We start from the raw sequence: 22,373 nt of genomic DNA on the forward strand, positions 1-22,373 counted from the left end.
GGCCGTTGTGAACCTCGGAAGAAATAAACGTTTATTCATCATCGATATTTTCCGACTTCGATCTGTTTCTGCCGTGTTTCACTTACCCGGCTCAATTATCGTCGCAGTTGATTTCAAATCAGCCTAGACCGAAAAACCGTCTCAATGTGGAAGCCAGGACGCGGCCATCTTACGGACAGGGTAACCTTTAGGATGGATTGACAATCGAGCGTGGCCATGATAGCGAACGTTAGAGCGCCCGACAAGGAATTCTGGCTCGATTTGAACGGTTTTCGTACGTAAGGTCTCCTTTTACACATGCTGTACGATGAATGGTCACAGACCAGGATACGGACTAACTGGTTACATGTAAGAATGGTGAGATAGAAATCCAAATGGAAAATGTAATGTATTTCATGAGATTTCGTTGCATTAAAAAAGGCTTTTTCTTGTTCATGGGGTCTCAGAGACGTTGTAGACCAACTTCTCACCGCTGACCTTGTCCTCCTTGAGAAGTTTCAGGCCCTCGATGACACCCTTGAGACCGTTCTGGCCGACTCTAGGGGGGTGAACCTTGATCTTCTTATCGGCAAGCAGGACCTCAGCGATGGAGATCCACTTCTCAGCGAAAGCCTTGTGTTCAGGGTTGGCAGGGAAGGGGATATCGCCGAACTTGAATGCCTCGCCGAGGGTGGTGTATCCAAGTGTGAAACGGTCGTTCACATTAGCACGGGCAATCTTAACGTTCAGGAGAGCGCTGTACTCGCCGCCCTCGGTCGAGAGAGCGTTGTCAGCAAAGGCAGCGCTAGACTCGAGTGAAATGCAGTCGAAGACGTATTTCAGCTTGTTGTCGGTATCCTTGCGAATCTGAGCAGCGGCCTGGGGGTCCTTGTAGTCGTAGACCTCGTCTGCGCCAAGGCTGCGGACCAAATCGAAGTTGCGAGGAGAGCAGGTGGTCAGGACCTTGTAGCCGGAGAGCTTGGCGAACTGGATAGCCAGGGTTCCAGTGGCGGTGGAACCGCCGTAGATCAGGATTGGGGTCGCGTCCTTGATAGGCTCAGTGGGAAGTGCGAGTTTCAGGCTCTGGTACAGGCCCTGGCCGACAGTGCTGATGCCGACTCCGAGGGTGGCGGCTTCTTGGAAGCTCATGTGTTCAGGGATCTTCCATTGGACATCACCCTTGACAACAATGTACTCGGCAAAGGTACCGTCTTCAGGCTGGACTGCATTGGAGCCGTGTGCGAATCCGCAGACGCGGTCACCCTTGGCGAACTTCTTCTTGACGTCCTTGCCAACGGCCTCAACGGTGCCTGCATAGTCGCATCCGACCAGAACACCGGGTGGTGAGAGGTAGGCAATGTGCTTCCAGTCGGTGGGGTTCAAGCCGACGCTGGCGTTCTTGACGAGGAGGTAGTCATCGCGGAGCTTGGGGATGGGGCGATCGGTGACGAGACCCTCGGTCTTGGGCTCAGTGATGATAACAGCTTTTTGAGTAGTCATTTCGAGGCGTGTGTAGTATGTGTGTTTTAGAATATCCACCTTGGAAAAGGGTCCAAGGAGCATTAAATAGTTCGTAGCATGACCGCATTACAAATAGACGATGACGAAAGACTATCGTGCCGAGGCCGGTTCGACTCCACCCGGATCGTCTCAAATATTGCACCGACTCCGTCCCAACTCTCCGTCTCGGCTCCACTGAGGACAGCGGTGGATTTGGAAATTTTCTCTTCTGCGCGGAAGTCGACATCGCGGTATGGATACTCAAGGTGTGGATCTAGACCGGCTTGCGATTTGATCAGACCTCGGCTTTCTATGTATCCCTCGACTGGCTTTCGTCGAACAATGATCAAGCTCAACACTCTTCAACACTGCAATGGTGGAGTGACCTTGTAGTTCCACGAGTCACGCTAGTTGGACTAGCCATTCCCTGCCCAATGGAAGTCTGAATCATGCGGTGAACTTCTCGCAAACGCCAATCGCCCGCAATTGACTTGAAGATCCACGCCGACTTGTTTTTTCTGCTTCTGTCGCCGCTTTGCTGCCCTTTAATGGCGGGGTTTCATGGCGGAGTTCCATGGCGGACTTCAATCGTGCGTGCGACTTGCTCGTGTTGACGTTCCCCCGCTAGAAGCAAGGGATGTTGGCCAAGACCGACCGTGGCGTTGCCTTGACGGGAATAACGGGAATCCCAGGTGGATTCGAAGTATTCTCACCATATCGAAGGTCACTTCAAGTTCAGGTCGCGACAAAGTACTCGAAGCAAGCGTGGTGTCAATCAGCGCGTCGCGGGGCTAGTGCTTATTGCTGATCTTATCAGACCCCTCATCCAACGACCGCCTTGAACTCCACCTTTGTCAACACCGCCAGTATGAAGGTCCTTTGTTTGCACGGCAAGGGAACTAGCGGAGCAATTTTCCGCTCCCAAATTTGTGAGCTCCCCACACTTCTCACAGATTAGCAATCTCACATCCCGCAGCCTCCTTCCGCAGCAAGCTCCCCGAGGGCACCGAATTCGACTTTCTCGATGGACCATTTAACAGCAACGCCGCCGCCGGTGTAGATCTTTTCTACAGTCCTCCTTACTACTCCTGGTGGGAAAACGACAGCATAGACGATATCCGGGGTGCGACCGAACGGTTAAACGAATACATCGCGCAAAATGGCCCCTACGATCTCGCCATGATGTTCTCGCAGGGCTGCGTCCTTGGCTCAAGCGCTCTCCTCATCCACCAAGAGGAAACACCACATCTACCACCGCCATTCAAAGCCGCGATATTTATCTGTGGAGGGCCCTCAACAATCGTCATGGAGGAGTTGGGATTCCACGTTTCTGCCGAGGCGAGGGAGCGCGACATTGCTTCACGAAAAGCGCTTTTTGCGCAGGCTGGATCGTCGGCTGTTTTGGCTAAGGGCTCTGATCGGTGGACGGGTCTCAAGTCGCTAAATGATGGGTTGTCGGAGGATCAGCTGCGAGAGGAGATCACAAGTCCCTACCACATCACTATTCCCACGGTACATGTCTACGGGACAAAGGACCCACGCTATGCGTCTGGCGTGCACCTTTCCGGTCTATGTGATGCTGCCAACCGCCGCACATTCAACCATGAGGGCGGACATGAGATTCCGAGAACGGCCGCTGTAAGTAACTCTCTCGCGGGGCTCTTCAAATGGGCTACCGAACAGGCTGGTGCCCGATGAACATCTCAAACATACTACATTTCGCTTCTATTAGCTAGTGCTTCAGCAGTGTCATCATTTGCTGCGATGGAATTTGGAGCGGAATAGAAAAATACGCACAATAGACTGTCTACTTTCTATTTTTTTCGCCATTGAATATCTAAGTGCCGTTGCACTAGTGCTGTAAACCCAATCTGTGGCGCCATTGATTCGAGATGCCAAGTCATCTCCACACGTCGACTGTGAGCCGCTCATGAAACTTGCAGCCGGTGATAACAACGACAAATTCTTGTGTAAACAGAAGTTTGGTCTTGTCTGCTCAGTTTGAAATGTACAGAATGCCACAATCTAATTCAAGGCCTGGAGCCTAGTAGCAAGAGTATTGTGACTGACAATTTCATCGTCCCCAAACCGCAAGGCTGGCTCACCTCGAATTCCTCGCCAATGATTCGTAGATTTGAGTAGACAGTCGCAATCTCGTATTACTCGCGACCACTTCTGCGCAAACGCGGGAGAGACTTCCCAGCCGTTTGGATCCCACGGCTCTCCCCAGACAGTTATACCTCCTCTCCCGTCAATGACACGTTGAAACCCTCGCACATCACGACACAGCTCCGCTGCATCGTATGAGTTAACGTCAAGATGTAAAAGCCGATTACGTAGCTCTGGCACTGGTATGAGGTCAATCCATGGATGATGAGGAATCGTTAACTGGAAAATTGTTGGTCGTAGACTGAAAGGTAGGGAGTCTATAACTTCTGTCTCGACGCCCGAATGTGCGAAACGGGATCGAGCCTGGCGGGACATGAGTCGCGTCGTGATACCCAGGATGTTTGCATTTGCCACCAGCGCACGCGTTGTGTTGAACTGAACCAGGCTCAGTAGAGTTTCCGCACGCGGGGAGCCTTTGAGATGCTCTTTTTGAATCCATGCAGAATAATCCAGGATGAAGTTCTCTGTTTGCTCAGAGTCAGGCTTGCAAGCTGTAAATGTCTCCATATCAATTGTCTTAGGTCGACGAGTTGGACGCATGAGCTGAGAATTAGAATGAGATAAGGCAGGATTCATCTCATCGACCCGCGGCCTGTTCGCAGATGGGTTTGCTAGAGACCTTAGAGCTTGGAATCCAATCTCACGTTGCTGTTGTCTGGTTTTCTTTCGATGCCCTTTGACGAATCAGTCACCTTTACCAAGTAATGAAAAAAAAAAAAATGTGCGATCACTTACGACTGAGTCGCTTGTTCATTCGATCGTGAAGTCTTTTTCTCTCTTTCTGGTCGGGTTTGCCACTCCCATCTTCATTTATGGAGTTGCTAGGTGATTGATTGTAGTCACCGACATGGTGGGCTGAGTTTTGACTTTGCAGAATGTTTGAATTGGAGATTCTCAAGCCAAGATGTTGTTCTTCTAGCCCTGAAGGGCTGTCCATGATGAAAATACTGCTGTCGATGTTGAGAGAAAGGTGAACATCGTAGACTACCTAGGTACCGGACCCGGGGACTCCACCCCTGGGGCGCTGCCGATATTACAAAGCCGAAACGAGCTCCAGGGCTCCGCGGGTCCGCTTGCCACAGCTCCACCCGTTGACAGGTTCCTCCAAAAGGGACTCGAATGACACAGAAAGCTGCCTATTCCTACTCCAATCATCTTGAAATGTATTATTACACAATCAAAATCCTATCAAGACACATGGTGCAACCTTGGAAGTTCTTAGTTATATGGACCAGGTGTTGAGGAGACTAATAATCTCGTATAGTAATCGCAATCTTCTGAGCGGAGACACCAGCCTTTTGCCTATCGAGGCCATATTTGATGTTCTCTAATCCATGTGCAAGAATGAGGGGCTCAGGGTTGGCCCTTAACTGCCCGCTCTCCAACGCCCTGGGCACAAATTCACCCCAAATAGCTTCGCCGATTGTTTCATTTGGAGGGAAAGCAATGCCATATGAAGAGACTAGAGATTACTTAGAATAGGTTCTTTGCCCCATCTGGGGATGTTCCCAAGGCCACTTACCGTAGGAAGGAGCAAAATACAGAGTTGGGCTTTCGAAGGGGTGGACAGTGACCGATTTTATGGGACGCGCGAGGTGATTGACTATTATCAACAAAGACGTGAGGCTGCTCGTCTCGCCTATAGCGTCATAAATACCAACCAATTCCGAGTGCTGCAGTCTAGAAACTAGGTCTTGCATCACTTGGGGTGACTTATAGTCGAAGACCTCGACTGCCCCGAGGGACTTGACAAAGTCATGATTCGACTGAGAAGCGGTTGCGATAACCTTCATACCGGAAGCTGTTGCTAACTGAATAGCCGTTGCACCTACCGATGAAGAGCCTCCCCATATCAGCAAAATCTTGTTCGTGGGGTTCGGCTCGCTCGATGGTAAAGGTAGACCGAGATACTCAGGTAAATAAAGACCAGCTGCAGCAGTAGAAATAGCAAGTGGCATGACTGCGCCATCTTCAAAGCTTAGATGCGAAGGAAGGGCAGCTGCAAGTCGTTCCAATGCCACAGAATAGGTCTGAAAGGCTGCATTGGCAGGATCTCCAGACTTAGCGCTGTGGAGATGTCTTGTAAAAGTGAGCCAAGGATATCCACCATTTGGTTTGAGCGATACTGACGCGATCACACGTTGTCCTTTGTGAAACCGGGTAACCCCTTCACCAACTTCTTCAACGGTTCTTGCCGCATCTCTGCCCAGTATAAATGGATACGTTCGGAGATAGCGACCAGAATCCCTTCAGATAAATGAGCCCATGACACTCCTTGTGGAATTTTGAGTACTTACTGTATCTTCCAGTCCACGGGATTCTGCCCAAGAATACGATACGTTAGTCATAGTCAACAGATCCGAGGTCGGATTATACCGCGATTATCTTGACATACCACAGCAACAGAGTGGGCCTTGATAAGGATCTCCCCCGGACCAGGTCTGTAGACTGGGGCATTTCCTATAAAAAATGGCTTCGACATGGGAGCCATGATCCAAGCAGCTCTGTTCTGAGCCATGGTTGTTTGAAGTAGTGTATTGGAGAGAAGAAAGATCAAGATTGTGGAAAGACGGGAAACCAAAACCTTGGAATCCGTTGCGAAGTGCCTGGGGAACTTTTCAAATAGACTTGGAAAATGGAGGTGATGGACGGGAGGGACCTCCGTATTTATAGGAAATGGTGGTATGTAATTTTTCCAAGGCTGAGGGGCTTGTAACACGTGGATATCCACATATTCATGGATTGGCTGGCATCTCGATCTACAACCTTGGAAGCGAAGAGATATCCTTGCCAGCTCAGTGCCGAATATCCGAAGATTCAAGATCTAACGATTGAGAGAATTCGTGATATGGTCCTAAAGAGCCCCCTCTCATAAATGGTATGAGATTATCTGGGAGAATATGTCTTACAAACACCGAGCTCCCTAGAATTAAATGTAGTGAACACGGCAATAATTTGGCATCTGGAACTCTATAGAAGTATGGATCCAGCATTGGTGCTCACACAGCTGCCACTCGCGTTGGTATCTTTCATCAGGTATAGATATGCTTCTGCAACTTCTTCCGGCATTCCAACTTTGCCTAGAGTCGTGCAATTCTTCAGTTCCTCTGATACACCCGCCGGTCCCCAAAGAGGGGTGGTAACTATACCAGGACTGACGAGGTTGACTCGCAATGGCTTCAGGTCGACTGCCAGGTTACGAGTCAACCCATGAAGGCCTGTGAGGTACCCAGCAACCAATGACCAGTTGGGGAACGGTTTCTGAGAGCCTGCCCCTGTGGTCAAGGTGATGGATGATTTATAGCCTGGGTTCATGAACTGAGGGGCAAGTTTAGCGAGCAGGAGAGGCACGGCAAAACGAATATGTCCAGCCCGGTGAATTGCGTCAAGGTCGATATTATCCAAAGGCTGGATGGCAAGACTGTCCCCAGCGGTGAAGACAATGTGGTCAAGTGGGCCGATGGTAGCGAGAAGGTTCTTGAGAATTTCCTCTACATCATGTCCGGCGAGGTCACAAGTATGCCCGAAAACATTCCCATTGGGAACATCGTTCTTCAGAGACTTGATGCTTTCTGAGACGCGGGAAGAGTTAGACGATGCAATGTGAACATTGGCATTGTGGGCAAGAGCCTTTTTCGCAACTGCATAGCCAATCCCAGAGGAGCCACCGACGATGAGGATGGTTGTGCCGTTGATAGTAGACATTTTGGAGATCGAATGGTTGCTCTGCAATTCGGCCAGATCAGCCTGTGGCTTTACGCCATCTTTATGTCCGGCGGCTGGGAATGATGTGTTGCTAGCAGATGACAGATGGCAACAGCTCTAAAGCGCGATTTCTAATCGATCGGACTTAAGCACGGCGGAAAAATATCTCCAGTGCACTTGTCATACAGTGGGTACACGTCTCCTCTTTCCCATAGATGAAGGTCAGCGTCTGGGTCCGCCAGCTATCGGAGTTTTCGAATGTAAAGACCGAAGCCAACGTTGATGATGAGTATTTTACGGAAGTTTCGAAAGTAATGAAATGGAAATTGAAAATTACTCCTCCATTGTATTTTTGCCGTACCCGCGGAGTGGACCTTGGGTGGGCCTTCCACATCCGTATAAAAAGCGACCATCCGGCCCTTCCTTCGACCGGTACGCTACCACTACCTCGTTTCTTTTGATCTATCTCACTTGAGTCTCCACACAACAAACAACCAAGCTCCCACAACCTTGGAAGATGGCCGAAAACGAGGCAGCCTGGATCACCGCGCCTGCGGCATATCCTTTTACTGTGCAAAGTGCCCCGAGACCTAAGCCAGGTGGAGGGGAAGTTGTGATCAGAAACTCTGCTGTTGCTATTGTGCGTCATCCCTACCTTCTATCTTGCTTTTGGCTAACAATGTGGACAAGAACCCCGTTGATTGGAAGATCCAGTACTGCTCCCTCCGTTTCACGAGTCAGACCTTGTTTTAACACCTCAAATAGAAGCCTCGGCCGGTATTTGAATAAGTATCCTTTCGTACTTGGCGAGGATGCCGCAGGAGTCATCGAAGAAGTTGGTTCTGGTGTGACTCGGTTCAAGAAAGGAGATCGAGTGATCGCGTAAGTGCTTTTTTGTCATCATGGTAGCCACGTGAAACTGACTTGATAATTCTTCATCGAAGCCATTGTAATGGTCTCATGACGCAGGATCCGATAAAAGGAGGATTCCAGTTGTATCCCGTCGTCATTGAGGCGCTTGTTGCCAAGCTCCCTGATTCAGTTACCTTCCAGCAAGGCGTCGTGTTGCCGTTGGCCATCTCCACCGCCTGTGCGGGACTATATCGAGAGGATTATCTCAACTTACCTCTACCTGCCATCAAAGGTCAAAAACACACTGGCCAGACTATCTTGGTCTGGGGTGGTGCTTCGTCAGTGGGCGCGACAGCCATTCAATTGGCGGTGGCCTCGGGGTTGACTGTTGTGACAACTGCCTCAGTTGGTAACCACGAATTAGTCAAGTCCCTAGGTGCTCACTTTGTCTTTGACTACAAGTCCTCTTCTGTGGTTGAGGATATCGCCGACGCACTGCGAAACACCAAGTTTGTCGGTGTCTACGATGCGATTGGGGAAGACTCTAGCTTCGAGCCCATCTCGAAGATTCTGGATGAGTTGGATACAACGGTCAATGTTGCCAGCGTGCTGCCATGCGAAAACACAACGGACCGTTTCGCGCCGAAGTATGGTATGTTTTCCGCATATTTCTATTCCGCTGTTCAAGTTGCTGACATGGTCGAATCGTCAGTCCTGGCCTATTCTATCATTCAAGATCCCCATAAGGCAATTGGAGATTGGATCTGGGGTAAGTACGTCTCAAAAGCGCTGGAGAATGGAAGTTTGAAGCCCGAGCCAGCGCCCTTCGTTGTTGGGAACGGCATCAAAGACATACAACATGGTCTTGATGTTCAAAAGAAGGGTGTGTCCGCCAAAAAGGTCATCATCACTCTTTAAATGTGTAAATTTAGTTAGGCTTGCAATGTATCTCCGATCATTTACTATTTACTATGGTAATCTAGTCAAGTAGGGGAGCAACTCCTGAACCGACCACGTCTCAACTAGTCATTCAGCATAACCGAAATTAGCTAGTCTTCCACCTGTGTATCTACTATCTTAATGCAGGAAGATGAAAGAAAACCAAAGATGATTGCCGGGATCAGATTCTTCACACCTCATTCTTGTGCATAGTAGCTCAACATTGTTTTCATTACAATTTTCTTTTTCTTGCTTGTTTTTTTCTATCTTCTCCCAACATGAAAAGGTATTATAACCCTTGGACGTGTTCAATTTGAAAATTACACGGGATATTACGCGGTTGTGTTTACGGGCCGCTGAAAGGCAAAAGCGAACTTTGGAAATTACTGACAAGATCCACCGAGCTTAATTTCATTGCGCCAATGAAACGACATTGAATGACGTCACATCCTTTGAAGCTCCATATGGCCAGGGCACCTGCAGTGACCGGCGTCGTGAATTCCCGAAATTTTCCAGCCAAGAAATTATCGTACGAGCTAACTATGTGAAGATTACCTCGGATGAATCTCGACACGTTTCTGTTGAATATTTGGGAATTTGGTTAAGACCATTACATATTGTATGATGTCAAAGTCTGTTGCAGTTTTTCTAACTGGTCATAACCCAATCATTCTATCTGCAATATGGAGATCCTCCATCTTGTGGCGTTGGAGGAAGGAATCGAGATCTTCGGCCTCAACCTTTGGGTATCTTTTGTTGTCAAGTGAATCGCCCAGATATGCCAGCCCATTTGTGCACCAGTATGCGAAGCATCTGTTTTGGTTTGTTCTTAGTCTCTAAACAAAACAAAGCGCCATATATTGTTCAAAACATACCTTGGTCCCCAGACTCCTACATTGTTAGGATCTTGAGCGAATGCCTCTTTCACAGTCTCGTACAGCTCGTCGATAGACCCCAATCGAGTAATTTGCATATTCGAAGCATACACGCGATCGAATATCGTTTTCATCTCCTTCGGGCTTTTCAAATCGCCACGGACTATCAAGGAACGGTGGTTAGCGAACACTATTTATGGATCCTGTCTTCAGATGACCATGGAAATGAGGGGCGTGGGCTTGATCCTTACATCGTAGCACTCCGAGTGCCGTCTTGTCAAGAGCCACCTCTGCAGTATATGCAGCAGCAGTAGAGAAAGTGGTGAGTTCCCACATCTCTTCTCCGTTACCCCAGATTGAGAGAGAACGTGACTCCGGACTCCAGATACCGAAGAAATCACTCCAAAAAGTTTCCATTAGGCCACCAGTTACAATGTGCACGCCGGCCACTTTCTTTGACTTCAGGTATTCTCTGATGATTATTGCTGACTCCTTGGGGAAAAGAGCTCCCGGTGGTATCTTGGTGTAGTCGACTGCGAAGTCACCTGCAATGTACCTCGGAACAGACTCTTCCTCGCAAGCATCAATCAAGAGCTTCTGCCCTTGTGTCATAAGCTCAGGACCACCGAAGTAGCAGCATATCACAACATCTGATCCTCGAACAAATCTCTTGATGCTGCTGTAGTCATCGAACTCGCCTGTGACGATTTCGATCTTGCTGGAGTTGAGAACTTCATCGAGTAACCTTTGAGAATTTCGACAGTAGCCTCGGATGCAAACTTCAGGGTATGCTTGAAGTTCCTTGACAATACACCGGCCAAATTTGCCAGTTATACCAGCAATTCCGATCGTCAGCGCCATCTGAGCTGGAATATCACAAGATATTCAAAGAAAAACAAAGTTCTCGGGAATCTCTCACTCAGGGGTCACTTGATAGAGGTTGTTGAAGTCTTTTAAGTACTGCTATCTGTGCTGCCTTTAACGAGACTTCCCTGTTCATCATTTTCCGAACAGCCTTCCAAGGTTGCCATAGGTGCTGATAAATCGGGCTCCAATTTCGGAGATACGCGGCACCCTAGAACTGTTCCGATGGGATTACGGGATGCCATGGAATTTCATACATTGTATCTGGATTGCCTGGAAACATACAAGTCGGAGATAAAAAAACCGTAGTCCGTAATGCAGCCCAAAAAACCTCATTTGCCCCGCAGGCCACTGACATGCTCCACCGAGCTTAAATCTTTCTACCAATCACGAACCAGAATTTCAAACAGCCCGCTTGCTTGGCGTGCTGAATGGAAACATGTATTGCAAAAAAACCTTGGTCAAAGCGACGTGGGTTCAGTAAAAGTTCGGAAAATGGGCTAGAATCTTCGAACTTTGCGTAAACCCGGCCGATTGAGGGTTTTACAATTAGCGATCATCATGGAATTAGCTCGATAAGCATGGAAGCATGCAAAAAAACACTGAAAAATACTTTGCTCTACTGTATTTGCAACAAAATGACTATCAAGGGTGCCCAGGGGGAACAGAGTCGTTTGTAAGCATAAAAAGCACTTTTCGCGAGAGCTAAGGATCCTTGATATAAAAGCCAGGCTATCCAGCGTGCGACAAACTCAAAATTTTACAAATATCATTCACAATGGAATCAATTGGAACCATTTACAGTTACATGCCCAATCCGCGGGTGATGAAGGTATAAAGCAATGGTTCTCTTTATAGTGCTACATTACATGAACTGACAACACAACCAGATCCAAGCTGCCGCTGCGTTGAACGATCGAACTGTGGATATTGAGCCTGATTTCTCCATGGGCACAACCAACAAATCCGTACAATTCCTCGCCGATTTTCACTTGAGCCAAGTACCAGCATTCAAAGGGCACAACGGGCTCGCCCTCTCCGAGTCGGATGCAATTGCTCAGTACGTGGCCGAAGAAGGTCATGCGCGCGATTTGCTAGTTGGTTCCACAGCCCAGGAGCGCGCAACTATCCGCCAATGGATTGGCTTTGCAGACCATAACCTGTTTGTCCCATTGCAGAATCTTGTTCTTTGGCGCTACGGGATGGCGCCTTACGACGAGAAGCTGGAGGCCACTGCTTTTACTGCACTGGAGAAAGCTCTTTCTGTTCTGGAGGGGCGTATGAAGGGCCGTCAGTATGTCGCCACTGATCATCTTGACCTGGCAGATCTCTCTATTGCCGCTGCCATGTACTGGGGTTTCAGCCAGATCGTCGACAAAAAGATGAGAGAGCAGTACCCTTTGATCGTCGAGTGGTATCTGAGGGTGATTAAGCAGGAGAAAGTGAGGGCAGCATTTGGGGAAGCGCAGTTCATCGAAGTCAGAAGAGAAGGTCCACTATAGATATCAAATAGCAAACAAGATTTCGTCATATTGAATACAAGAAGTCTGGGAAGAACGAGCCCTGTAAGATCTGATCAAAGTATTCGATTTTCATTCATAATTTCAATGGACTATATATTCGAGTCGCGTGTGGATATTGTCTGTTGTCGCAAGGGTGTGGCGCTGGGGATTTCCTCAAGGTAATTATGATATACCGCGGGTTTGTGTTGATAGGCTTTGGAGGGTCGCTTGGGTCAAAATTGCCGCTTTGGAAAATCCGACGGAGGGAAGGCGCAATGGTCAAAAAGGAACAAAGGTGGTCTAATCTGATTCTCCCCAGCAGCTCTAGACTTGGTGCCCAGATGGTCAGTTCTCACCTTCATCATCCTGGAACTCCACCCAGGTCTTCATTTTCGAACGCACATGTTCGCCATACACGACGAAGTCCTCATGTGCGTCAATCGACCGGACCAAACAATTCTCGCCAGGCTCAAAAAAGAAAGGCACACTAATGCGACCAAGCTGACTCGATGCATCGTTGCCACTCACACACACCGCGGAAGAGTCTATGCCAGGGGCTCGAACACGATGCATGGTAGCCACAAACCGTCCACCAGACACTTTCGCCATCAAATCACCAATGTTGACAACGAGAGATTCAGGGACATATGGTGCAGGGACCCACTCCCCAGAGGAGTTGCGCACTTCCAATCCGCCAGTCGAATCTTGATGCAAAAGTGTCAGAATGCCGCTGTCGGTATGGGGTGTGCAGCTTAGCTTCACATCTGAGCCTGCTGTTGCGGAGCCTGAAGCTGCAGATACCACGGGAGGATAATGAAGCAAGCGAAGAGTGCTGAGTGAGTCGTCCAGGTACGGGGCAAAGAAGTCTCCCGGCTTGCCGAGGGACAAAGCCAGCAGGGAAAGCAGCTTAGCGGCCAAAGATTGTAGCTCGAAGTATAATTTCTCCAAATCCTGTCGCGCGGGGAAATTGGTCTCTTCAGGCCATACATTAGGCTCGGAAAGGCTGATTTTGGAACGCGATGTGAGAGAAGAAGCCGTATGGATCGGCTTCGCAGGACCCATTTCGAATCCCTCTTTCAAATTGTCGTTGGCCAATTCTGGTTGCGTGGGAAAATACCTTCCAAGCAATGATCGTCAGTAAATAGAATATCTCTTAGCCTCAGAACAAAGTAATGACCCCCGGTATGTGTTTAAATTGGCCTTGGAAAAGGACTGCTTGGCCAATTGCATTTTTTGATCGGTCGGCAAGGCGAAGAATTGGCGGGACAGATCGAATACTTCTTCATGTGTGAAGCTCAAAGGCACATTTGTGAGATATGCAAAGCCGGTCGTGGCGAAAACATCGTACAATTGTTGGCTCAATGCTGCCTGCTCTTCGGATGATGGACCAGTAGACGAGCCGAGAAGCCCGACGTCTACCACGGGCAAGGCGGAGAATGTCGTAGTCATCTCTGAAAAGATCGAACAGATCAAGATCAAGATCAACGATCATTGCAGGGGCCATTGCGACCTTTATACTGGAAGCTCAGACCGCTTCCATTCTCCACTCATAAATGGTCGCGTGCCGGCTTTCATGTGCCGTATACTCATCTTTGTAAAAAGGGATCAAATCTGTGAATATTGGGTCTAGGTCAGTCATTCAATGATCGCAAAACATTCTTATGCCTTGTTGATCCACGGCTGATACGCGGCTCTCTACGACATGTGAATCATGCGCGTCTCAGCCTGGTCAAGTCAACTGGCGAAAAGAAAGCTCTGCGGGCTTGACATGCCGTCTCCGCCGAAGGGCGGGCATATCCGCTGCTTGGTCCACTGTCGGCGTAGGCAGCCAATCTCCAAGCGCGACGTACGGGTTGGACTGTGAGATCTGCATTGCTTTCCTCGAAAGGGGTGAAAATGTAGAGAAACGCGTCGAGTGGTGAAAGCCACAGCTTGACTCCCCCAGACACCAGCCACTTCCCCGCGCCACACCCCACCACCAACCATCATCACTCCAATTACTCCGTATCACGTTGCTGGATTCCATGGATTTCAGAAGCCAGCGAGGCCGGCCTTTCGGTTAAAGCGAGCTTCAAAATATTATGACCTCCGCCCTTGATCTTGACTCCTGCCACTCCGTTGGGTAGAAGGGAATTTCCGAATTATCTGTCGGTCATTATACCTGAACCCATGATCAAGGCCTAGAACAAGCGTGTCAGGAGTTTTTTTAACAGTCAGAAAGCAGCAGAAACATTCATACTGGCAAAAGCATGTCAACAAAACACCAAAAAAGTCATACAAAAGCCTCGCTGAGCTCAACACAGCGCTTTGAGGACTCATAAGATCAATCATTCCTCTTGATTTAATCCGCACTGTCCAATCTCGACGCAAAGAATATACTGGAGGTGGCTAGGTTGGTCAGTCGAGTCTATTGCCCAGTGAATACAATTCACTGTGAAAAGTTGAATTTTGATCACGACGTAAAAGCAGCGCAAATCAGGAATGTGGAAGCGTGTGACTGTAAGAAGCTCCGTTGACCTTGAGGCCCGTAGCTAAGATGTCATATATAATCTAGATGTCCCGGTGTCCCGAGATCGGGTGGCTTTAGGGTAACCGACTACCTTCAATTTGATCTTCACATCAAGGTTCATGAACGGCGTTTCAGGCCATTATTTGAATATTCTTGTACTCTATACCAAGGTAGAGGATTACGATAGGATTTTATTTAGTAGCACCAAATTTACCACCTGGAAGGATGGAAATGCTATACCTTCCCGATTGGGAGGAATGTGTGGGCCTAGTGGACAAGTTGGCTAGCTGTGATACTCCTGGATCATAACTCTTGGCCAAGGGCTCAACAAGATTTCCATGCTTCACTAGCCTCTGGGCGTATGGCCCCTTGGTCACGCTTGGCTCACTACCGTGGAGAAATTTGACTAGCCTTGATTTAACTTCAATATCTTGATGACACCGAATGATCTTTGATCCGACATGATCAACTTTGCATAACTCAAAAGATGCCAATGTTATTCTCATTGAAACCTGTCTTACTTTTGCCTTTGAAGAACGAATTTATATTCGCCGCGAGGGATGAGCGAGGGGTTTCCTGTAGTGAGCATATGCCCACATGTGCACTATTACGTGTTGGTTGATAACTGGAATAGAGAATGTGAGCACAGGTAAGAATTGCAGGAATGATCTACGGCTTGGTGAATCTAAAGTGAGGAGTGCAGATATTTTCAAGTTGGGGTATTAAAGAGTAGCGTAATGAAAATTAAGAATGGGACCCGGCCCGGCCGATACGTTCTGGGGGGCTTTTCCCCCCAATAGATGCCCAGGAAAGGCGGGGATGAGCCCCACTTTATCGCTCGGCGTCCTTGCAGATCGCGTACTCTTGACACATCCAGTTCAAATTTGTCATAGAACGACTTTTTCGGCGTCCAAACAGTCACAATGACCTCGGAAATATTTTTTGTGCTCGGGTCACTCCGGCGCTGAGAGCCTTGGAAGGGATTCCATATAATGGGCTCCATCCAAGTGGTTGCTGGGATTTTTCTTCAGTTGTTATCTCAAATCCATGTCGCCCGAAACCATGTCGAGTGTGAAAGAGAATGAGACACTAGTCTCAAGACCAGTGGAAGCTACCATGAAGCCTGGCTCTCATCTTGCCAATCCCGTATGATCATTCAATGGCTCTTGTGATATTCGTGCCCATACTGACCTGCTTCTTTGTTCCACAGGCACCCCTAGCGATGGGCGGGTTTGCTACCACGTTTTTATCCCTCTCACTGGCCATGATGAACTTCCGCGGCGTTTTCACACAAACTATGTTCATCGGTGATCTATGCTTCGTGGCAGGAATTGGTCTACTTATCTCAGCTCAATGGGAGATGGTCCGAGGCAACACATTTTCGTACACAGTGCTTTCTGCATATGGTGGGTGACATCTGTCGAAAATCAAATTCAAGGATAGTCTGGCTAATATGCAAATTTACAGCACTATTCTACGGTGGTTACGGGGTGATCATGATTCCCTCATTGGGCATTGTTGATGCATACGGCGGATATACACCCGAATATCACAACGCTCTTGGATTTTTCGTACTCTGTAAGTTCTGCAGTATTATATCCTGCACCACTCCTCTCACTAATTCTTTCTAGTATGGGCGGTCTTCAACTTTTTCTTCCTGTTGGCCAGCTGCGCCATGTGAGTGTTGCGTGATTTGCAATTCTATGGACATGAACTAATTTTGCTGCGCAGAAACATTGTTTACACCCTCCTTTTCCTGACACTCGAGCTGTGTCTAATTTTTGATGCTGCTTCGAGTTTTGTTTTGGCCGATGGTATGGTGGAGAGAAGTGCGAATCTCATGACTGTTGCAGGCGCTTTCGGCTTCATTTCCAGTTTGGCTGGATACTACGCGGTCCTGCATTATTTGTGCCAAGACGCCCTGCCATTCACCGTGCCAATGGGTGATACCTCCCGAGCTTTCAAACGCTGGTGCAAGAAGACTCCCTCGCCGAGTATCAAGAGCGAAGAAGACATGGCATAAGTCGCTTCTGTAATTCTCAAAACTGGGTTGCCATTGCACATCTCATGTGACCTGAAAAGTTCTCGTTTTCGCCTCATATAACCTTATAATAAAACACACGAGTACAAGGCTTGCTAGTTATTGGCACCTCGATTATTTAGAGTTCAAACAATATCTCCTGTGAGTTAGAATAGACTAGCATTCCCCAGTCGCACTCCCACCCACACAAGGGGTTCCTGTGCATTTAAACCCTATTGGATTTTCCACATTTCCACAGAGGTAACTAGCTGCCAAAGTCCCATTTTCGAGATGCAAACTTGTGTCTGAGATGTTGATATCTGTGCATGGGGCCACTCCACTGCACTGCAGGCTTGCCACCTTTGCTGATTTGCTGGTGCCAGAAAGACCTTCGATCGCTACATTCCTAATTTGGAATTGGGAATTAGTACAGTTTCCTTGACCCGGTGCGCCCGAAAATCTTGTGCACTGCGATATCGCAAACGCCGCCCCGCGAAGTCCTGTTGCCGTCAGGTTTCTGAGCGTCAGGTCAGATGCGACTGAGAGACATTCATTAGCAAGATGTTTGAAACAACCGCCAAATCTTGAAGTGAGGGCGACTTGGCAGGGATATACGGTGTCACACGACCCGGGAGGTCATCACTTACATCCAAGTCCGCCGCCGCCTCCGTTTGGTGGGTAGCCGTTCTGGTCGTCCGTCCAGGTTTTGACATAAAACTAGAAATAAATTTTGTGAGTATATCAAATTAAAAGCGATATAGATATCCAGTCATAGTCACTCACAGCGTGTAGTGTGTTCTCATATTGAACGTTTTGAATTGCCAATCTTTCGATGGTTTCGAATTGGTCATTGTACTGCCCAATACTACCAATCGCAATGCCAAGCCCATTATAAAATTTGCTGTTAGCAATGGCAATATCAGTGCTATTAGCCTTGAGGGAAATACTGTCATCGCCGTTGTAGACAGTCCAATTGTTGAACGTGATATGGGATGAATAGATAGTATCCGCACCATCGGTGTTGGCTTCTTGGATTAGTACAAATGACTTGAAGAATAGATAGTGTTTGCTCACAGCTTTGAGCCCAATTTCCAGTATTGTTGACCATAATATTGTCGAGAAGCACATGATGGGAGTTGATTATTGACATTGTCCTTCAAGCCTGCGATCAGCGAGTTGATCAAAGTCCTCTTACACCTGACGTACCACATCTGGCTTCTCAAAAATGTAAGGCCATTGATCACCGAGTTTTTGAGCCCGTTAAATGTCACGGCGTGCGGCCGACCCGGGTAATTGGATGTGTTGGGCTGCTTTCTGATCCATTGATACCAATAGTCCCCATTGCCATCCAAGTTGCCTTTCCCGTAACCGTTAATCCGGACATTGTTACCTCCAATAATCAGTGCTGTTGATTGATTTTGATAGCCAACTTCCATGGAGTTGTTTAACCAATATAGAATGTCTGTGCTCCACTAGAAGAGCAAATTTTGGTCAACAATACTGCACGTGCGCGGCTTCTGGTTCCCCAAACGCATTCATTCGCATAACATACCAGGAGCTTTCCATGAATCTCGATATCAACATTCTCAAGCCATGAAATATTCATAATAGAGTTCACATAATATGTGGTGGGCTCAAAGATAACCCTCCCATTTCGACCACATTTGTGAAATGCCTCCAAGATGGCTGGAGCGTCATCCGTCGCATTGCTCCCGCTGCTCTTGATCAAACACTGTTTCTGGTCGCTTTTTGCTGCTACCAAACCAGAAAGCTCCACTAGTAGAGCTAGGCAGAGGGAGACAGGGAAGTACATTGTGGAGTCTCATGCGAAACAAGATATCGCATAAAGCTTGGCTGTCAGTAGAGGTACATTTATAGATTGTCATATCTCTTGAATTAAGTCGGTACATCTTGACCCGACTGTAACTGAGGGGTTAGTTTTCCGATGAAAATTACTTGGCATCAGTCAAGTAATAATTCCGATGCTTGAACGTTGGCCTTAATGTTACACCAATCAAAACTCATTGCCTATTTGGGCGTGGGTGCCGCTGCTTTAAGAGCAAAACCCTGATCTGATATTTGATGGCGCCACTAGATTGTCAGACAAAAACATCGTTATCAGTCTGAAGGCGAAATAGTTGATGCCAGGCCGTCGTGCGTGGCACGAAGGGAATGAGAGGGTTTCCCATTCGCCCCCCTCTGATTCATCTCAAAGGGCGAGAGAGGCCACACCCGAAAGAAAGACGAGCGTGAAGACTGAACAGCCCCAGAATTAGGAGAAAATACATATCGCAATCCACGAGGAATCGCGATTGGGAAGGGCTAGATAACCGAGATTCAAAGTGATCATTGTGGGGCCGAAGAGAGGAGTGCAGGGAGAGAGAGAGAGGGAGAGGGAGAGAGGAAAAGTCTTGATATCTATTAAACTACGCCCACGAGAGCGTTGGTGGCTGACAGCTCAAGTAGCCTTTGGGCTCCGAAGCAAATGTACCACCAGATACCGACACAAGCCTAGGTGCGCACCCAAGCCCGATCGAGCTGACCCTGCGTCACCGGAAGCTGATGCATTGACTCGTCTCCGCCGGAGAAATCTCGTCTTACCCTCTTACTATTCCAGATGTCGAATTTAAAGAGCTCGATGACACATCATCCATGAACTACGAAGAGCCTTTTCCAAGGCCAAGGGAACATGCCAAGAGGTGCAGCCGAAGGCCTTCTTTATACCCCGCAATATCGGTATAGCTTATGCCGACTTTAGACTAGATACTATAAATGGACTCGCTCCATACCTAAATCAGGGATTGAATTTGAACCAACAAAAAGCTACTTTTCAATCTCGGGGGTGGCCATAGTATCATCATGCGGGCTCTGAAGTTTTTTTGGGCTGCCATTTTGGCTACTCCGGCGGCAAGCAAGTACATTGTTCCCGGGGGTAGATGGCAGGACACCAATGGATCTGTCATCAATGCCCACGGAGCTGGAATTACTTTTGATAAGAAGTCCGGCTTGTTTTGGTGGTTTGGTGAATTTAAAACGGAAGAGCACCCTGAAGGTGGTGGTGTTTCCGTGTATAGCTCGGAGGATTTGAGTGTTTGGACTCCCGGGGGACTAGCGCTGGGTATGTTGATTTCTCTTCTTTCCAAACTCTGGTTTGCCCCAGTTGCAAAATTTCTTCGTCTGACAAAACATCAAGCTCCCATCGAGGGGCACCCCTACATCTCGACTAGCAACGTTATCCAACGACCGAAGGTTGCCTATAGCGCGGAAACTGAGGACTACCATGTACGAGGAAATTAAAGTTTACCCATTTTGGTTGCTTGCCGGTCGAAAACTAACCCTGAGCTGACAGATGTGGTGGCATGCCGACAACTCCAAATACGGGCTTTTGCTTCAAGGCCACGCTGTGTCCTCTAGCATCGGTGGTCCCTACAAATTCGTCGATGCAACTGCGCCGCTCGGGAACTGGTCTCAGGATTTCGGTTTATTTACAGATTACAAAGATGGCCGCTCCTACGCTCTATATTCAAATGGCGACAGTGTCGATGGGCGCGATGTCTACATTTCAAGCATGAACGACAACCTGACCTCTCTCGAGGACGTCGTGTATCGATTCCCAAAGTATGATCTTGAAGCACCTACCATCATGCAAACCGAGAAAAGCTATTGGGCCTTGATGAGTCACAAGACGGGTTACAGGCCAAACAGTAAGCGTGAAAGAATATTTCCGAAGAGCACAAACGCTGATATCATCGTTAGATGTGGTAGCATTCCGTGCTGATTCGTTGAAAGGCCCTTGGTCCCAACCGTTTATTGTTTCACCTCTCAACACAAGAACCTTCAACTCACAGTCGGGATATACCCTGAGAATCGAAGGAACCAAAAAGACAACTTACCTCTACATTGGAGACCAGTGGGACTCAAACTCTGTTTGGGATAGTCGATACATATGGCTACCAATCCAAATCGACGAGAAAGCCAAGACTTTGGAGCTTGAATGGCATGATGTCTATGATCTCAACGTGTTCGTACTGTCGCGGCACTGGTGTTGGCCTTGATGCACTGACTTGATGATAGGAAAACGGGGGAGTGGAAGCCTGTCAAGGGAAAGACTTATAATGCAAAGAGTGCAAAGGTCTCTGGGGATGCATACAAGCAGGAGGCCGTAAGTACCTTTGCATTTCCCGCACTAGATGAGCCATACTAAAAACATTCGAAAGAATTTCGGGACAGACGGCATCATCCTGACTGGTATCTACGCCAACAGCAGCACTGCTACTTTTGAAAATATCGAAGGCTCCGGAAAGCCACAATGGGTGTCTTTCTACTACCAAAGTAAGTCGCAGCTTATGTGCATCGTTGGCCTTTTTTGACAACAACAAAATTAGATACCGATGACATGGGATTCGGAGATCAACGTAAGTCTAGATCTTGTTCCGAAATGTAATAACATACGCTAATGTTATTCTAGCTGGAGGGTCCCCCGACCGCATCGGTGGCTCGTGGCAGCTCCGCCGCATCAGCAGTGTGATTGTGAACGGGGAACCGTCAAGCATTCAAACGTTGTACCAAAGGGATACACACAAGGGGATCATCCTCTCCACACCCCTGAAGCTTACACTACAGAAGGGAAAGAAAAATACGATCACAATCGGTGGCTTGTATAATGGAGTTGATTACAAGGGAGCGGATTTGGATCGGATAGTCGTGTATCCTGCTGAGGAGTAGGTATGTCTTTGAATATGATAGACACCCTTGCTACACTTGATGGGTCGCATTGAGGTCTAGTGCGGGCCCATGATCTAGTGTAATGCCTAAAAGACGTTCTTTCTCCGAGCTGCCAGTTCATCGACGCACGGTGTAGGCGATTAGGTACCTCGATGATCCAATCACATTTAATCATTGCATATTCCTTGTCGCAATTTGGTCTTCTGGTATCAGATCTTACTCGGCGGGGCTTTTTCATACCCCCGGTTACTTCGATTTGATGAATGGTGTACGAATAGAGCCACCGGCAAGAACCCTAAGCTGTGCTTTGTGGAAATAGTGATGGGCTTATACCCCTCAACAGAAATCCCGCATGAGCATATCCTATCCCACAACTTTAAATTGAACGATATGACTATTTATCGTGAAAGGCTAGAATACAACAGTCTTACTGGAATGTAATTTCGAAGTAGCACCCAATTGCAAATCAGTATATCAAGTGGCTTTGTCCAACTATCAGGTGATATTGATGATGCGACTATGCGGACTTGCAACCCAACACAAATATCAATGATTCCGCAACAAACCAATTCAAGGCATTTTCGACAAGGGCAAGGGTTAGTGACAGCTTTGTTGGCAGTGCCGACTGGGAAGGAGGTCGCTAGACAAAGGGCTTTCAAAATCACGTTACTACTTGGCGATGGCTGCAGCGCCCTTTGTTGGTGCTGGGAGGGAAATCCTTGAAGAGTTATTTT

The 22,373-nt window shown here is 48.0% G+C and overlaps 12 protein-coding genes across 12 annotated transcripts; 5 read left to right on the top strand and 7 right to left on the bottom strand.

The window, feature by feature from the left end:
* Positions 1–432: 432 nt before the first annotated feature.
* Positions 433–1,479, bottom strand: N7506_004428 (zinc-binding alcohol dehydrogenase family protein; the record flags this gene model as incomplete). The annotated part of the gene is made up of 1 exon (XM_056953722.1): positions 433–1,479. One exon carries the CDS (start codon positions 1,477–1,479, stop codon positions 433–435), a length of 1,047 nt encoding a protein of 348 aa, XP_056812611.1.
* An 868-nt stretch (positions 1,480–2,347) lies between these two features.
* N7506_004429 (putative EF-hand calcium-binding domain protein) lies at positions 2,348–3,177 on the top strand (the record flags this gene model as incomplete). The annotated part of the gene is made up of 2 exons (XM_056953723.1): positions 2,348–2,408; positions 2,456–3,177. The coding sequence occupies 2 exons, from the start codon at positions 2,348–2,350 to the stop codon at positions 3,175–3,177; spliced, it is 783 nt and encodes a 260-aa protein (XP_056812612.1).
* A 327-nt stretch (positions 3,178–3,504) lies between these two features.
* Positions 3,505–4,188, bottom strand: N7506_004430 (DUF3425 domain-containing protein; the record flags this gene model as incomplete). Its single annotated transcript, XM_056953724.1, has 1 exon — positions 3,505–4,188. One exon carries the CDS (start codon positions 4,186–4,188, stop codon positions 3,505–3,507), a length of 684 nt encoding a protein of 227 aa, XP_056812613.1.
* A 707-nt stretch (positions 4,189–4,895) lies between these two features.
* On the bottom strand, positions 4,896–6,166 carry N7506_004431 (zinc-binding alcohol dehydrogenase family protein; the record flags this gene model as incomplete). Its single annotated transcript, XM_056953725.1, has 4 exons — positions 4,896–5,110; positions 5,171–5,895; positions 5,946–5,968; positions 6,044–6,166. 4 exons carry the CDS (start codon positions 6,164–6,166, stop codon positions 4,896–4,898), a joined length of 1,086 nt encoding a protein of 361 aa, XP_056812614.1.
* Positions 6,167–6,618: 452 nt separating this feature from the next.
* On the bottom strand, positions 6,619–7,353 carry N7506_004432 (oxidoreductase, short chain dehydrogenase/reductase family; the record flags this gene model as incomplete). Its single annotated transcript, XM_056953726.1, has 1 exon — positions 6,619–7,353. The coding sequence occupies one exon, from the start codon at positions 7,351–7,353 to the stop codon at positions 6,619–6,621; it is 735 nt and encodes a 244-aa protein (XP_056812615.1).
* Positions 7,354–7,870: 517 nt separating this feature from the next.
* On the top strand, positions 7,871–9,123 carry N7506_004433 (zinc-binding alcohol dehydrogenase family protein; the record flags this gene model as incomplete). Its single annotated transcript, XM_056953727.1, has 4 exons — positions 7,871–7,993; positions 8,044–8,066; positions 8,119–8,235; positions 8,298–9,123. 4 exons carry the CDS (start codon positions 7,871–7,873, stop codon positions 9,121–9,123), a joined length of 1,089 nt encoding a protein of 362 aa, XP_056812616.1.
* Positions 9,124–9,800: 677 nt separating this feature from the next.
* N7506_004434 (uncharacterized protein) lies at positions 9,801–10,880 on the bottom strand (the record flags this gene model as incomplete). The annotated part of the gene is made up of 3 exons (XM_056953728.1): positions 9,801–9,957; positions 10,020–10,182; positions 10,271–10,880. 3 exons carry the CDS (start codon positions 10,878–10,880, stop codon positions 9,801–9,803), a joined length of 930 nt encoding a protein of 309 aa, XP_056812617.1.
* A 781-nt stretch (positions 10,881–11,661) lies between these two features.
* Positions 11,662–12,385, top strand: N7506_004435 (glutathione S-transferase family protein; the record flags this gene model as incomplete). Its single annotated transcript, XM_056953729.1, has 2 exons — positions 11,662–11,715; positions 11,774–12,385. 2 exons carry the CDS (start codon positions 11,662–11,664, stop codon positions 12,383–12,385), a joined length of 666 nt encoding a protein of 221 aa, XP_056812618.1.
* A 345-nt stretch (positions 12,386–12,730) lies between these two features.
* N7506_004436 (isopenicillin N synthase family dioxygenase) lies at positions 12,731–13,834 on the bottom strand (the record flags this gene model as incomplete). Its single annotated transcript, XM_056953730.1, has 2 exons — positions 12,731–13,502; positions 13,563–13,834. 2 exons carry the CDS (start codon positions 13,832–13,834, stop codon positions 12,731–12,733), a joined length of 1,044 nt encoding a protein of 347 aa, XP_056812619.1.
* Positions 13,835–15,956: 2,122 nt separating this feature from the next.
* N7506_004437 (uncharacterized protein) lies at positions 15,957–16,917 on the top strand (the record flags this gene model as incomplete). Its single annotated transcript, XM_056953731.1, has 5 exons — positions 15,957–16,040; positions 16,105–16,300; positions 16,362–16,472; positions 16,526–16,571; positions 16,626–16,917. The coding sequence occupies 5 exons, from the start codon at positions 15,957–15,959 to the stop codon at positions 16,915–16,917; spliced, it is 729 nt and encodes a 242-aa protein (XP_056812620.1).
* A 174-nt stretch (positions 16,918–17,091) lies between these two features.
* N7506_004438 (uncharacterized protein) lies at positions 17,092–18,727 on the bottom strand (the record flags this gene model as incomplete). The annotated part of the gene is made up of 7 exons (XM_056953732.1): positions 17,092–17,513; positions 17,562–17,631; positions 17,698–17,939; positions 17,989–18,068; positions 18,121–18,304; positions 18,364–18,376; positions 18,467–18,727. 7 exons carry the CDS (start codon positions 18,725–18,727, stop codon positions 17,092–17,094), a joined length of 1,272 nt encoding a protein of 423 aa, XP_056812621.1.
* Positions 18,728–19,773: 1,046 nt separating this feature from the next.
* N7506_004439 (uncharacterized protein) lies at positions 19,774–21,639 on the top strand (the record flags this gene model as incomplete). The annotated part of the gene is made up of 8 exons (XM_056953733.1): positions 19,774–20,032; positions 20,075–20,196; positions 20,264–20,618; positions 20,671–20,935; positions 20,989–21,076; positions 21,132–21,246; positions 21,300–21,329; positions 21,383–21,639. 8 exons carry the CDS (start codon positions 19,774–19,776, stop codon positions 21,637–21,639), a joined length of 1,491 nt encoding a protein of 496 aa, XP_056812622.1.
* Between the last annotated feature and the right edge of the window lie 734 nt (positions 21,640–22,373).

This window comes from Penicillium brevicompactum (genome assembly GCF_028827555.1).
Source record: "Penicillium brevicompactum strain IBT 35665 chromosome Unknown utg000003l_segment0_segment0, whole genome shotgun sequence".
In the NCBI taxonomy this organism is placed as follows: domain Eukaryota; kingdom Fungi; phylum Ascomycota; class Eurotiomycetes; order Eurotiales; family Aspergillaceae; genus Penicillium; species Penicillium brevicompactum.